General features: G+C 56.6%; 1 protein-coding gene across 2 annotated transcripts in view; it reads left to right on the top strand.

Annotated features, from left to right (window-relative positions):
* Nucleotides 1-14,626, top strand: part of LOXL2 (lysyl oxidase like 2) — a 79,385-nt gene that overhangs the window by 44,333 nt on the left and 20,426 nt on the right. For both annotated transcript variants that reach the window (XM_051836755.2, XM_051836754.2), the window contains exons 5-6: nucleotides 7,944-8,169; nucleotides 11,387-11,570. In XM_051836755.2, coding sequence (XP_051692715.1) covers nucleotides 7,944-8,169; nucleotides 11,387-11,570 — 410 coding nt within the window. The remainder of the gene's footprint in view (nucleotides 1-7,943; nucleotides 8,170-11,386; nucleotides 11,571-14,626) is intronic.

The following is a 14,626-nucleotide window of genomic DNA, read 5'->3' as shown; positions in this document are numbered from 1 at the left end:
AACGCCTCACTCCAGTGAGAGAGGGCAGAGTGACAGCAGAAGTCAAGTGCAGGGCACTGCAGGCCCAGAGCAGGCTGAGCCGTGGCAGCTCCCCAGCTGGGAAGGGCAAGGTCAATGCCAATCCAGAAGAAACATTCCCTTGCTCTCATCAGACGATTGTTCTGAGCAGTCTGCAAATCGCAGCCATCGTCAGGTCATTGAGAAACTGATCGATTTGGTTCGCTCCAACCAATCCCACTTGAATGTGACGGTGCAGCTACCGTTCCCAAGGTTAATGTCTCCTGGCGGGGGCGGGGAGTAGGTAGTGGTGGGTGGTGGTGGTGGTCCCTGTACTTGGAGGAATGTCACCCAGAGGGGGGTCCCAGGAGGATGACATCAGTGGGGGTGGGGGACACAGTCATCTCTCTACCTCTACCCGGATTGTTCTAGAACTCCTCCAACTGAGCACTAAAATCCCCAGCCGCTTGTGTCCCTTGTATAAAATGGCAAGGTGTTCACAAAGGCCCAGCGCACACTCTACAATGAGAATGCCACGTCAGTAGCTGTTATACTGTATTGTCTGGGAAATAATGACAGGAAAAAAAGTCTGCTGTGTTCAGTCCACGTGCAGTTTCTTTAAAGATCTATTTAATTTCTTTGAGAGGCAGAGTTAGAGAGAGGAGGAGAGATAGAGAGAGAGGTCTTCTATTCACAAGTTCACTCCCCAGATGGCCGCGATGGTTGGAGCTGGGCCAGGCCAGGCTGGAACTAGAAGCCCGGAACTCCATCCGGGTCTCCCACATACATGGCAGAGACCCAAGCACGTGGGCCATCTCTGCTGCTTTCCCAGGCACGTTAGCAAGGAACTGAATCAGAATGGAGCAGCCGGGACTTGAACCGGAACTCCTAGGGGCTGCCGGCGTCACAGGCAGCGGTTTAACCCACTGCGCCACAGTGCAGGCACCTCACCTGCAGTTTTGTTCTCAAGCATTTCCCATGCAGACATGGAGGCCCACGGGACTTGTTGGGTTGTGCGGTCTGCCTGCCGCCCTGTGATTATAATGCTAATAATAGCTCCTGTCCCCTGAACATTTCCATGTACTGGACACTGTTCCTGGTCATTTAAACCTGGCCACACTCTAATAAGAGGGGCCTGCTTTAGAGCTGAGGCAACTAGAGAAAGGTAATCAAACCAGTCCCCGGGACACAGCTTCCAGATGCAGAATCCGCACTCCGTCAGCTACTGAACTGCCCCTTTCCTTTCAAATCAGAGCAAGGAGAGACGTGGCTCCAAGGTCAGGAGACCTGCGCCCAAGCCCCCGCTCTTCCTCCAGCTCCCTGGAGCGTGAGGGCCTGGCCCCGCTCTGTTTGGATGTGGCCAGGGTGGACTGTCCATTAGTCAGAGCCATGAACCCACGCATGGGCCCAGGAGTGCTACAGATGCCCCTGGGAGTGGTCATACTGGTGAGCCCCACCCCACCCCAGCCTCCAGCCACGGCTCAGTCCCTCCTGTGGGCCCCAGGGGTCCCCTCCTCTGGGTCTCCCAACAGCTGGCCGACTCCCTGGCCCTGATGACGCCACCACATTTCCTACCAATTTGGAGCCAGAAAGACAAACCCTCCCCGACAGGCTTCCCACCTGGCTGGCCCCCCAGTGCCCCAGGCTGGCCACGTGTCTGAGGCTGGACTGTGACTCACGGACAGCTGGGGCCATGCGTACTCCCAAACAGAGAGGAACTGGGAAGAGAGCCTGTGCTTCAGTAATACGGCTGGAGAGAGCTGTTATCCAGGAGCCAGGACGGGGGACACAGTGGGACCTCAGACACTGCTAGCCAGCCCTAATCTGCATGGGAGGACACTCCAGGCCTGTTCCAGGCAGAGCCCCCGCAGCCACCCCACTGCAGGCCCCATGGCTGCTCTGGTCCTCCCTGGACATGGCTGGCTCAGCAGCACTGGCCAGGACGAGGGCCGGACAGGCTGGCCAGGGGACAGGGTTAGCTGAGGGTCCTACTCAAAGACCGACAACCACAGGAGCCTGGGGAGCCGAGCTGACGGCTGATATTTTGCCCAGTCCCTATCAGTGCCCTTGGCCGTTACCTGCTTAGCCACAGAGGCCCCTCTGCCAGTCTGGGGCAGGCCCCTGCTGCTAAGCTCTCCAGCGGGTGGCTGCAACCAGCTGTTCACTCCTGGGCCTACTGGTGACTGCAGCTCTTCCTGAGCCCCTTACCGCAGGCACCCCATAGGTCTCTGCTTCCAAGGCTCTCCCGAGAGTGGGGGCAGGGGCTCCTCTCCAGGGCTGCTCCCTCCCCTGCCCTGGCTTTGCGTGGAGCCTCCTTCCGCACTTCACGGGAGCGGTGCGTGTGCCTCGAGGCTAGCGAAGCTTAAGCTTAAGCTTCAGGCACCATCCCTGGGGCCAGGCACATTCGATAGTCATTTTTCTTTTTTTAAAAAAGATGTACCTATTTTTTTTTCCAAAAGGCAGAGTGACAAGAAGACAGGGAGAGACAGAGAGGTCTTCCATCCACTGGTTCACTCCCTAAATGGCCACAGTGGCCAGGCCTGGGCTGGGTCAAAGCCAGGGTTTCCCACAGGAGTGGCAGGGTCCCAAGCATTTAGGCCAACTTCTGCTACTTTACCAGGAGCATTAGCAGGGAGCTGGGTCAGAAATGGAGGAGCTGGGCCATGAGCTGGCACTCCAGTATGGGATGCCAGTGTTGCACACAGTGGCTTATCCTGCTACGCCACAACGCTGGCCCCTTTTCCTCCTTAAGGGAGAATCCCAATATTGATGTTGATCTATTGACATGAGCTCTCTAAAACAGGGTTTCTGATTTTCATGGTGCAGCTCAGAGAGTCAGACGGGCTTGGACAGTTTGGTTGGCTGGCTAGTTAGTTGATTGGTTGACTGGTTGGTTAGTTGATTAGTTGATTGGTTGGCTAGTTGGTTGGTTGATTAGTTAGTTGGTTGGTTGATTGGTTGGTTGGCTGGTTAGTTGGTTGGTTGATTTGTTGGTTAGTTGATTCATTGTTTAGTTGGTTGGTTGATTTGATTAGTTGGTTAGTTGATTTGTTGGTTAGTTGACTGGTTAGTAGGTTGGTTGGTCGGTTGACTGAACCATGACCACGTTGGCTGGTCATGACAATGCTGTCCTGGTTGAATGTTGAGAAAGGGATTCAAAGGCTTAACGAGATTGGAATGCTGGGGTGGGTTTGCCCTTTAAGACCAACTCCCCCGGGAGGGTCAGGACATAAATGTTTCACCTCGATGGTGGGAAGGCGTGTGTGAGCAGACCCCAGCCTCCTTGAAGAGCTCTGCAGGGGCTCCTCTGGCAGCCAGGCTGCACCGTAGGAAATGAAGCTTAAATGTAGCAGAAGTCCTCGGGGGGTGGGGCCTGGGGGTGTCACTCAACCACCAAATGCATGCTGGGTGTGGTTACTGTGACAGCAGAGTCACAGCAGCCATCCGAACAGACCCGTGTGCTGGCCGGCTGGTCACGTGCTCCTAGAAGTGACACAGATAGGAAGCCTACTGAACTCTCCCTTGATCTGTGTAAGCAGAACAGCTCTGGGGAGGTGGACAGAAGTCAGACCTGAGTCACAAGAGGCACAGCTCTCAGTCAGTCCTCAGACTCGAGTTCGTTTCCAGATCCCGAACCCCTTGAGTGAAGAGAAGCCCTTGTGTCCTGAAAGGCCTGATGTATTGAATCTGTCCAGGGGACCTTGAGAGAGGTCGTGGGAAATGACACAGGTGTGTTCAAGGGCAGGCATTTGGCACAGCGGTTAAGATGCCACTTGGGATGCCCACATGCTGTATCAGACTGCCTGGGTTCAAGTCCCGGCTCCTCCGCGTCTGTCCAGCTTCCTGCTGTGTGCATGCACGCTGGGAAGCTGCAGGTGGCGACTCAAGTAGCCGGGTTCCTGCCAGCCACGTGGGAGCCCTGGACTGAGTTTCAGATTGCCGCTTCAGCCTGGTCCAGCCTTACCTGTTGGGGTAGAGGGGCATTTGGGGAGTAAACCAACAGATGGAAAATCTCTCTCTCTCTCTCTTTCTCTCTCTCTCTCTTCCTCTTTCTCCCCCTAAACTCCCCTCTCTCCCCGCCTTTCAAATAAAATGCAAATAATTTTTTAAAGATGAATTTATTTGGCACAAAAAATTTTGAAATCCATGCAAATGAGGGGTTTTATAAAAGCTCATGAGAAATGTGTATTATTATAGGGAGTCACATACGTCCTCCGGCCCACGGATACTGATAGCATCCATCTCCAGCATGCCCTCAGGCTTGTGAGAGTGCACATGCGTGGTGGCTCCAATGGGGAATAAAGGTCCCATAGGGGATGCGCGGGGCGGCGCTCGGGGACTTCCTCGTGTCCGTCAGCAGATTGAGTGGTAACATGGTGTGTCCGCCCCTATGACACAGTGCCCAGTGCCCTGCAGTCCCAGAAAGGAACATCAGTGTCAGGTGTAGGAAGCCAGACAGGCTGAGCGCCCCATGATTCCATTGTTACAAAATGTCCAGGTCAGACAAATCCACAGAGACCACACTCAGACTGCGGATGCCAGGGCCACGGGGGTGGGAGTTGAGAGGTGACTCATAAGGGGTGCGAGGTTTCCTTTAGGGGGCACTGGAACCAGACAGTGGACATGGTTGCCGTCCACTGTGAATACTCTAAATGCTACTGAATGGTGCTGTTTAAATGGCGAATTTGCAAATTACGTGCATTTTACCTCAACCCAAAGAACCAAGTAAAGGGTGCAAAAATGCATACTATGAATAAACCATGCATGGCTTTCAAATTTCTTTTACACCAAAATAAATTTATTTTTAAGACTCTGTTTCTCCATGAACTTTTGGAAGTGCGCTGAGCTGTCGCTCTGTGTCCCAGCCTTCCCCCATAGGGCCCTTTCTCCGGGGTGGCTGTGCACTGGGGAGGAAGGGGACCCCCGTGAGACCTTCGGGGGAACTCCTGGACTGTGGCTCTGAAGTGACTCCTTCCAGGGACCCCCACACACATCACTGTGGCCCAGCAGTCAGGGTAGGGAAGGGCTTATGGGGTTTGCTCCTGGGGGGTCTCCAAACCCATCCCATGGTGGCTCCCCCAGCTGTGGAACAGGACTGCTCAGCAGCCAGCAGAGCCCCCCCAAAATCTGGCTTCACCCCCAGCTGAGGGAGAGCTGCATCAAGCTACCCAGTTGTTCCTGCTGCCCCTCCAGCCACAGGCTTTGGCAAAACAGGCTTCCCACTGGAGCTCCAGTCGTCCCAGGTCCAGCCCTCCTCCCCCCCAGGCCTCGCTCGGGCCACCAGGAATGACTCACACTGGGCGGGCTCTGGGGGACCCTCCCTGGTGGGGGCTGGGGTGGGCAGTGCATTCCCAGCAGCTGCCGTCAGAGGAACGCTGGGGCGCCTGGCTCTCTAATGAGAGCTCTGTGCGTGTGTTCCTGGGCGGGATGGCCGCCACCGACAGCTGGGAGCCAACAGCGTTGTGAGAGCCAAGGCTGCTCGCTGGCGTGGCCTGACGGGGCCTCACGCAGCTAGTGTGTCCTCCCACCTGACTGCAGCGTCGGGGTGAAGCATAGGTTTCCCGGGCTTGGCAGGAAGTGGGGAGGGGCCGGCCGCGGTTCTGGGAGTCAGGAGCAGCCCTCCGGTGGAATTATCTGCAGCAGCCGACAGCCGCAATGAGCGCACACATTCTAGGCTTTCCCCGGACTTTCAAAGACTCAGTGTCATGGTGCCCACAGGTGCACTAGGGTCAGCAGTCTCCCACTTTGACTAAGCGGAGGCGGACCGCATGTGCAGGGTGCCCCCTCCTTCTGTGTCTGCACACTGAGACAAAGCAGGTGCTTCCGGGGCGGCCAGACCAGCAGGGACAGGACCTCACTGAGCCCTGCTCTGGGGCTCCGCCTGCCCTGAGAGGCCCCACCCACCCACATGGGGCAGTTGGATGAGCCTGTCTGGCTCTCTCTGGCATCTTGGCCTGGCTGCCAAGCAGGGACAAGCATCAAAAGGTTTGATGCATTAACAAGAAAACATCTCTGGAGGAAATCTCAAGTCCCTTCCACCCCAAGCATTTTTCTTTATTAAACAAGGAGTCACTCTACTTTCTCAGGGCTATAATAGAATACCCAAAGCTGGGTCACTGTATAAAGAAAACGGGTTTATTTGGCTGACGCTCCTGGAGGCTGAAATTTTAACCTGGAGCGGCCCCATTGGTTGGGCCTCTGGTTGGGCAGATGGCACCATGGCAGGAGCAGGCGAGTGGGAGTGAGCACTTGGCAAAACCAGAGGCCAGAGAGGAATTTGGGGGTGCGGCTTGCCTTGGTAACAATTCGCCCCTGCAGTGTTGGCGGAGATGGCCAGAGTAGAGGTCCTTGTGTCCACCTAAGGAAAGAACTTCAGACGGGAGACTGAGTCGGGGTAGTCAGAGTTTAATGAAATGGTACATCCGATGGGCTGGGTGGACAGCTCAGTCTGCATTCAGACTGGGGTTCATAGGGGTGCACTGCTTCCTGCCTCTTCTTCTGGGCTATTGTTGGACAAAGGGCATTCTGGGTAGGCAGCTCCTCCCAGGCTGTATTACCCAGTGTTGTCAGACTGGGTAGCCAACAATAGCCCCCCTTGGTCTGGGCCAGGAAGATTGTCCTGGGAAGGCTCCAGGGGAAAACTGGCACCTCCAGGACTTCAGGGTGCAAATGCTGGGCTGCTCCCAAGGCTGCACAACCTTCTCTCTTTTCCCTCGGCCTCTTTCACTCCCGCAGGTTGATGTCTGCCTTCCTACAGGACAATACTCACTTTAATCCCTCCCATGGGCAGCGCCCTCCATGGCCTAAGGACTGCCCCTGGACCCCATATCTGGAAGGTCTCCATCACCCCTCAGCACCACCACATTGGGACCAGGCTCCCAACTCACGAGTCCCTGGGGACACACTCAGCCCGTGTGTTCTGGGCGGGACTTCAGGGACTTGCGGAGTTTGCTCATTGAGCTCCCCTAACATTCTCAGGGAGTGGATTCTGTTACTACTTCTATTTGGGACATAAAGAGACTGTTAACTAATGTGATGTCAAGACAGTTCCAACCCCACTGCGGCAGGTTCATTGCCCTTAGAGTTCCCTTTAATAAACAAGTGATCTTGGTTCAGCAGAGGGGCCACATAAGACTGCTCTCACGGCTTCTCACTGGATTCACACGTGTGTATCTATCATTGACAGACTTTTTAAAAAAGATTTATTTATTTGAAGTGCATAGCAACAGAGAGAGAGAGAGAGAGAGAAAGAGAGATCTTCTATCTGCTGGTTCACTCCCCCCAAAATACACCAAGTCAGAGCTAGGCTAGGCCAGGCCCAAGCAAGGAGCCAGGAACTCCATTCTGGGTGGCAGGGGCCCAAGAACTCGGGCTATCCTCTGTTGCCCTCCCATATCATTGGCAGGAAGCTTGATCGTAAGCAGAGCAACCAGCATTGCACTATGGGAAGCCGATGCTTAACTATGGGAAGCGGCTTAACCTGCTGCACCATCACATCAGCTCCAGGAGAGATTTTAGCGATCGACTCGTGCTGCTCATTGACAAAGTTAAATAAAGCCAGGGAATGACGGCGAGGCCTGGGGAAATTATCTGATGCCTTGGGGACATTGACACACTTTGCGTTCTCTGTTTATAGGCTTCAGCGTTCTTACAGTGGCTGTTTCCTTCCACCGTGTCTTCCTCCTCCCAGAGCAGGAGGTCATGTGCACCCAAGGGCTCTAGCGCCTGCGCCAGGTGTGGTGCAGACCCTAAAGCAGGTGCTGGCAGGAATGGGCCCTGATAGAACACACGGTGCAGAGACCCTGCCTGGGGAGCAGGGCTGAGCTCCGGGAGCAGGGACCGTGTCTGGCTTCTGCCTCGTTGTGGAAGGAAGTGGGGTTGGGGGTGGGGTGCAAGGATGTCAGGGTGCCTGGTCACCAATGCCCCGTCCCTCCCCTCCCCTGCAGAATGGTCGTGGCGCGGCGGAAGAAGCTGCGCTACTGGCCGTTCTCCATGGACTGCACGGGCACCGAGGCCCACATCTCGAGCTGCAAGCTGGGCCCCCAGGTGTCGCTGCACCCCACGAAGAACATCACCTGTGAGAATGGGCAGCCGGCTGTGGTCAGCTGTGTGCCCGGCCAGGTCTTCAGCCCCGATGGACCCTCCAGATTCCGAAAAGCCTATAAACCAGAGGTGAGGAGCGACAGGTCCGGAGGGGCGGCCACTTGGCACCCAGCAGGGGTGGGGAGCCGGCCCCAGCCGCGGCCACCTGGCTGCTGTTGCACCCGAGCCCGGAGTCCCTCTGTGAGAGAGTGAGAGAGCAAGGCAGCTCTCCGGGCTGTCGCAGGCTCCGTGTGCACCGTCTGCTGGCATCGCTCCCATGAGCAGACGGGGCAGGGGGTGCAACAGGGACCTCGTGCCCCTGCCCAATTCCCAAAGGAGAAAAGCCTTCTGGAGCTGTTGGAAATGGACCGACTCTCTAAAGTCCGTGCAGTTGGCTGCCAGCATATTTCCAGTGTTTGTGTATTTTGCATCAAAAGGATAGGGGTTCTAAAAGGCTTTCCCCAAGTATGTCCGTCACGTTACACGTGTGTGAACGGGAGCCTCTGCGTGTGCAGGCGTGTGTGGGTATGTGTGCATGTGTGTGTCAGAATGTGTGGGGGTGTGTGCACGGTCTGTCAGAGCGTGTGTCCATGTGTCAGAGAAAGTGTGTGCTGGTGAGTGTGAGTATGCATGCGTCCGAGTGTGCAGGTGTGTGTCAGACTGTATGTGTGTGTCACTGTGTGTGCACGTGTCTATCAGTGTGTCTGGGTATGTGTCAGAGTGTGTGGATGTGTGTGCATGTGCATTAGAAAGGCTGTGAGGATGTGCCTGTGTGTGCATGTGTGCCAGAGGGTTGGTGAGTCTGCATGTGTGTGTCAGAGGCTGTACACATTTGTGAATGTGTGTAGGGATGTACACGTGTGCATCAGTGTGTACAGGAGTGTGATTGTGTGGTGTATATGTATGTGTCACGTGTGGGGATGTGTGTGTCAGAGTGTGTGGGTGTACACATATGTGTCAGGATGTGCAGGGATGTACATGTGTGTGTTAGTGTGTGCAGGTGTGTGTATGTATGATCAGAGGGTGAGTCTGCATGTGTGTGTCAGGGTGTACACATATGTGAGGGTGTGAGGGGATGTACACATGTGTGTCAGTGTGTGCAGGTGTGTGTGTGTGATCAGAGGGTTGGTGAGTTTGTATGTGTCCAAGGATGTGTGTGGAGTGTACATGTGTGTGCAGGTGTGTGGTGTACATGTGTATGTCACATGTGGGGATGTGCGAGTATGTGTCAGAGTGTTGGGGGTGTACATGTATAAGTCAGGATGTGTAGGGATATACATGTATGTGTCAGTGTGTGCAGGTGTGTGTGGTGTACATGTGTGTGTCACGTGTGGGGATGTGCAGGTGTGTGTGTCAGTGTGGGTGTACATGTATGTGTCAAGGTGTGTGGTGTACATGTGTGTGTCACGTGTGGGGATATGTGGGTATTGTGTGTGTGTCAGTGTGTGGGGGTATACATGTATGTGTCAGGATGTATAGGGATGTCCATGTGTGTGTCTGTGTGCAGGTGGGTGTATGTGTGTCAGGCTTGGCGAGTTTGCATGTGTGGAGTATACATGTGTGTGTCCGTGTGTGGGTGTGTATGCATGTGTGTGTGTGTATGTGTGCAGGAGGGTGGAGGGCCATGGATGTAGACCTGCATCTTGTCATCTAAACCAGCCCCCCAAGTCCCAGGCTCTCCCAGGACCAGGCCTGCACTATTCTGTCTCCCCTGCACGATCACTGAGAGGCAGGTTGCTCTCCATGTCCACGCCTCTGCATGCACACGTCCCCAGAGGATGCCGGAAACTGCCCATGTGGGCAGGTGGGTGGAGGGAGCTGATCATTGATCGGGCTGATTCCCAGGAGCAGACAAGACTCCTGTACTTGGTAATCATCCCCCTGGCATGAGGAGTTCCAGGGCAGATGGGGAGCAGAGGCGGAGGCTAACCCTGGGCAGGGACGATTGCTGGTGGCGTGTTAGCTGGCCCAGGTGGGAAGGTGTGGGCTGAGCAGACCCACCCTCCCCAGGCCATCACCTAGGTCTCCTCCCCGTCTCCTGGCCTCCCCTCCCTGTCAGCACCTGCTCTTGGGAAAGGGGCTGTGTCCAGTGGAAGGGCCACATCCACTTCAGGTGCCCCCATCAGAGTGTGTGCCGGGACTTCTGGCTCTTCCGGGAGGCCGTCAGCCCTGTGGCCCCCGTATCACGGGGGTGCGGAATGTGTATCTGGGGTCACACCCTCTGCGTGTGTGGGGGCGGGGGACAGGGGCCCACCGGCACAGCCTCACTGGCTCTGATGACCACAGCCTCTCTCCAGCCCTGGCTCAGCCTCTGAGCTCTGAGTCACGGGAATGCCAAATCCTACTGTTTTGGAATTCCTCTACTGTGCGGTCTCAAGCAGAGGCATCAAGTTCATTCCAAACCAATGAGGGAGGAGCGAGGGAGACTGACATCATAATTTCCCTTGGTTTCCATCTTCCCTGCAGGGCCGGCTGACGGTCTGGCCCCGGCTGGGCTGGGCCGAGATGACTTGACGCTGCCTCCATGAAACTTGGGTCAGGGGTGGTCCACTCCGTGGGAAGGAGCCCTCCCCACCCCACGCCCGGCGTGCAGCTGGACAGCTTGGGAAGGGGTGGTGGGCACGAGAGAGGGGGCACAGTTCTCCAGAAAACAGGGGCCCAGAGCCAGCAGCTTTATTCATTTCTGTCCTGGTTTTTGAAGCAAGAACCAAAGTTCCTGAAGTGCAGGGTGTCGGGTACACAGCCCCCTCTCCCTTCCCTTGTTCCCAAGAGCCACGGAGAGAGCAGACCCTGGGCTCTGTAAGTCTGGGAGCTGACACAATCCTCATCAGCTCTGGTCAGTGGGGCAGAGAGGTGCAGCCTGTGATGGCTTGACCTTTGGGATGGCCGTGAACGTGAGTGCTTGAAACACCACCTCCGACTGTGTCTGCTCTGTTCCCCCCAGCGGTGGGTGGGCTGAAGGGGGTCATGGCATAGGCCACGGTAGACCAGTGACTCTGGTCTGACCCAAGGCACACAGCCTGCTGGGCATTGTTGCAAGGGGCAACGCGATCCTGCTGGAATCAGGAGACTTGAGGGTGGGGGTTCCATCGCAGCAGCTAGCAGGCTGGGGGGTGGAGGGGCCTGTTGATGGTGGCATGCCCTGGCGACCACGTCCCTGATGGGCTCCTCGGGGGTCCAGGACGAAAGCCCCCTGCCCGTGAGGGTCACAGCAGACTGCAACCCTTGGGCGTGTGGCGAGAAGGGAGGCCGCAGCCGGGAGTGCCCGCTGAACATGCGCCCGCTTCTGCGCTTGTGTCTTCGGCAGCAGCCGCTGGTGCGGCTGAGAGGCGGTGCCCAGGTGGGAGAGGGCCGCGTGGAGGTGCTCCGGAACGGAGAGTGGGGGACCATCTGCGACGACAAGTGGGACCTGGTGTCGGCCAGCGTCGTGTGCAGAGAGCTGGGCTTCGGCAGCGCCAAAGAGGCCGTCACGGGCTCCAGGCTGGGGCAAGGTAAGGGCCGGACACCGCAGCAGTGGGCGGGGCCTTGAGAGCGCAGCCCTGGCTGGCTGCTGTGGACTTCCGGGGCGGGGCTCTCTGCTTTGCCTCCTCCCCTTCAGCAGCTGCAGGTGAATCCCCCCCCCCCCCCCCCCCCCCCCGGCCTCTCCCCATGGAGGCGGAGCTGGAGCTGGGCCTTGGAGTTTGCTGAGTCCCCCATTTTATGGACTTGGGAACAGGCCCAGAGAAGGGAGGAGATGAGCAAGGGGAGGCCACGTGTCAGAGGTCAGTGACCCCCTGCCTGCAGCAGGGGGTCTCGGGGGTCCACCAGGCTGAGCGCCAGGCAGGGAGCAAAAGCAGCGGATGTCATCTTGCTTTGTGCCCAGGTGCAGCCCCCCCAAACCTTCCCTCCTCGAGAGCAGAGAAGGGCGACAGAAGCCCCTCCCCAATGCCATGAGATGCTAATGAGAAGGGCCTGGTTTGTATTAAGTGTCCTGAACCAATGTTTCATAAACGCATAGGCAGCCTCCACGTGGGGCACCCGCTGAGAGCAGGGTTGGCTCCGCGAGATGACACACACACGGAACAACACGTGGGTCCCCTCCCCAGCGCGCCCCGGGGAGGCGGCACGGCCTTGCGAGCCGGAAGGAGGGGCTCACCCCAGATACACTCGGCAGCCCGCCCAGTGCCCAGCCCTCCCCTGCAGAGCCGTGCGGTTTGGACAAGGAATGTCGTAATCACTTCCTGCCGACAGGCCGCTGCCCTGGCTGCCAGAGGACGTTCCCATAGGCAGCCATCGCCCCCAGAGAAAGGAATGTGGTGAGGTCACGGGTCACAGCCTAGAGGGGCTGACTGCCCCCACTCGGCCAGTGGCTGGCTTGGCTGATGCAGTTAAAGACCACGGAAGTTTGAGCTCCTCTGTCCAGCGCCATCTGTTGAGCCCATCCCCAGCATGCCCAGGGCCCCAGCGGCAGTGGGTCTGAGTGCATGCTTCCCTGAGGTTGGAAGGAGGCTTTGCAGGGGGAGCTGGACAGAGCGCTGGAACCCTGAGCGGTACTGCTCAGATGGGGCGTGTGAGACCCCGAAGGACCCACCTAGGGTGCCCAGTGCCTGGTGGCAGGAAGAGTGATGTCCAGGTGTTGTGTGTCTCCGAGGTGGGCTTCTTCCTTTGCACCCAGTCTGGCCCAGGGCTGTCCCTGTCCTGATCAGCACTCCGCCTCTGCTCTCCGATCCGTGCCGGCCTCCTGGGCATTTACCAAAGTCTGGGGAACTGGGGCAGACTCGAGTGTCACACGGGGCCACGGTGAGCTAGCTGTTCAGGGTCCCCTGGGGTCTTGGATATTACCACAGTTCACCGATATCCGGTCCGGTGGGTTTAATGCTCACCCACGTCCCCAGGGGACCCCTCGTTCTGATGAGCCAGACCAGCGCCCGGTGACGGGAATGTTCCATTGATCATGGGCGTGTGCAGTCTGACCTAACTATTCCACTGCCCGGCGCAGCCCGCGGGTTGCCAGGGGCCCACAGAACTCTAGGAAAAAGAGGCCACCGGCGCTTGCAATGCTGCCCTTGAAAGAACCGGTGGGGGATTTGTCACCTGCTGCCACCTGGGTGGGGTCGGCTCCAGCAGGCAAAGGGGAGAGGCCACGTTGAATATCAAGACACGGAGCAGAGTGGGCTGGTCCCTCAGTCCTGGCTCCGGCTGATGCATCGAGGGACCACACCCACAGCCAGGGGTAGCGAAAGGACAACCGCCGAAAATTAGGTCATCACAGTGTTTGCCCAGCGATTTGCTCGGTGACCTTGAGCAACCTTCTGGGCCCTGCCACAGCCCTGCAGACCGAGGTGTTGCAGGCTCCAGGAATGCCTTCCAATCAGATAGTTAGTCAGCTGAAGGAATACTTGGTGAAGACGTGCCAGTGCTCCCAACCAAGAGAAATATGTGAGCCGCATACGGAATTTTGAATTTTCTAGTAGTCACGTTAGAAGAATGGAACAGGTAGAGTTAACTTGTTTAGATTTATTTACTTATTAGGCGGCGCGCGAGAGAGATTGATCTTCCATCTTCTGGTTCATTCCCCCTAAATGACCACAGCAGCCAAGACTGGCCCAGGCAGAAGCCAAGAGACAAGAGCTTCATCCGGGTCTCCCCTGTGGGTGGCAGGAGCCCAGGGACTTGAGCCATCCTCTGTTGCTTTTCCCGATGCATTAGTGCAAAGCTGTATCGGGCTGAGCAACAAACCGGCCCTCCAGCGTGGGATGCTGGCATCGCAAGCAGCATCTTAACTAGCTGTGCCACAACCCTGGCCCCGAAGTTAATTTTAATAACGCGTTTTCTGGGGCGGGCCTCTGAGCTAGTGCTTTAGACAGCCATTAATACTTCTGCATCCCATACTGGAGCACCTGGGTGCCACACCTAGCCCTGCTCCCCATTCCCACTTCCTGCAGATGCACACCCTGGGAGGCAGTGGTGATGGCGCAAGTAGTTGGGTCCCTGCCATCCACATGGGAGACCCGGATGGAGTTCCCGGCCCTGGATCCAGCCTCGGAACAACCCTGGCCGTCGCAGGCATTTGAGGAGAGAACCTGTAGATAGATCTCGTACTGTTTCTCTGTGTCTCAAGTTTAAAATAATAATAATAATACATTAATATCTAAAAGTATAGTTCTTTAACCCAGCCTATTCAAATTATTCTTATGTCAGCATACAATCAGTCTAAATTTCACAAGGCCCTTTGCCTTTTGTGCTAAATCTCTGGACTCTAGCAAGGATTTTAACACTCACGGACGTCTCAGTCTGGACTGCCTGGGTTTCTACGTTTCAAGTGGACACAGCCACTTGTGGCCACAAAGACTGTGTTTTGCTTAGAGTAGCTGCAGAGTGGGGGCTTTGAAATCCTCTCACCTGGGGCAGGCAGTTAGCTTTGTAGTTGAAACACTGCTAGAGATGCCAAGGTCCCACTTCAGAGTGCCCAAGTTCAAGGCCGGCTTCAGCTCCTGACTTCAGCTTCCTGCTAATGTAGACCCCGGGAGACAGCGATGATGACTGATGTGATTAAGGCAAATAAATA

This window comes from Oryctolagus cuniculus, chromosome 8 (assembly GCF_964237555.1).
Source record: "Oryctolagus cuniculus chromosome 8, mOryCun1.1, whole genome shotgun sequence".
Lineage (NCBI taxonomy): Eukaryota > Metazoa > Chordata > Mammalia > Lagomorpha > Leporidae > Oryctolagus > Oryctolagus cuniculus.
The sequence above is the reverse complement of the archived record's forward strand: the minus strand, read 5'-3'. Positions and strand labels throughout refer to the sequence as shown.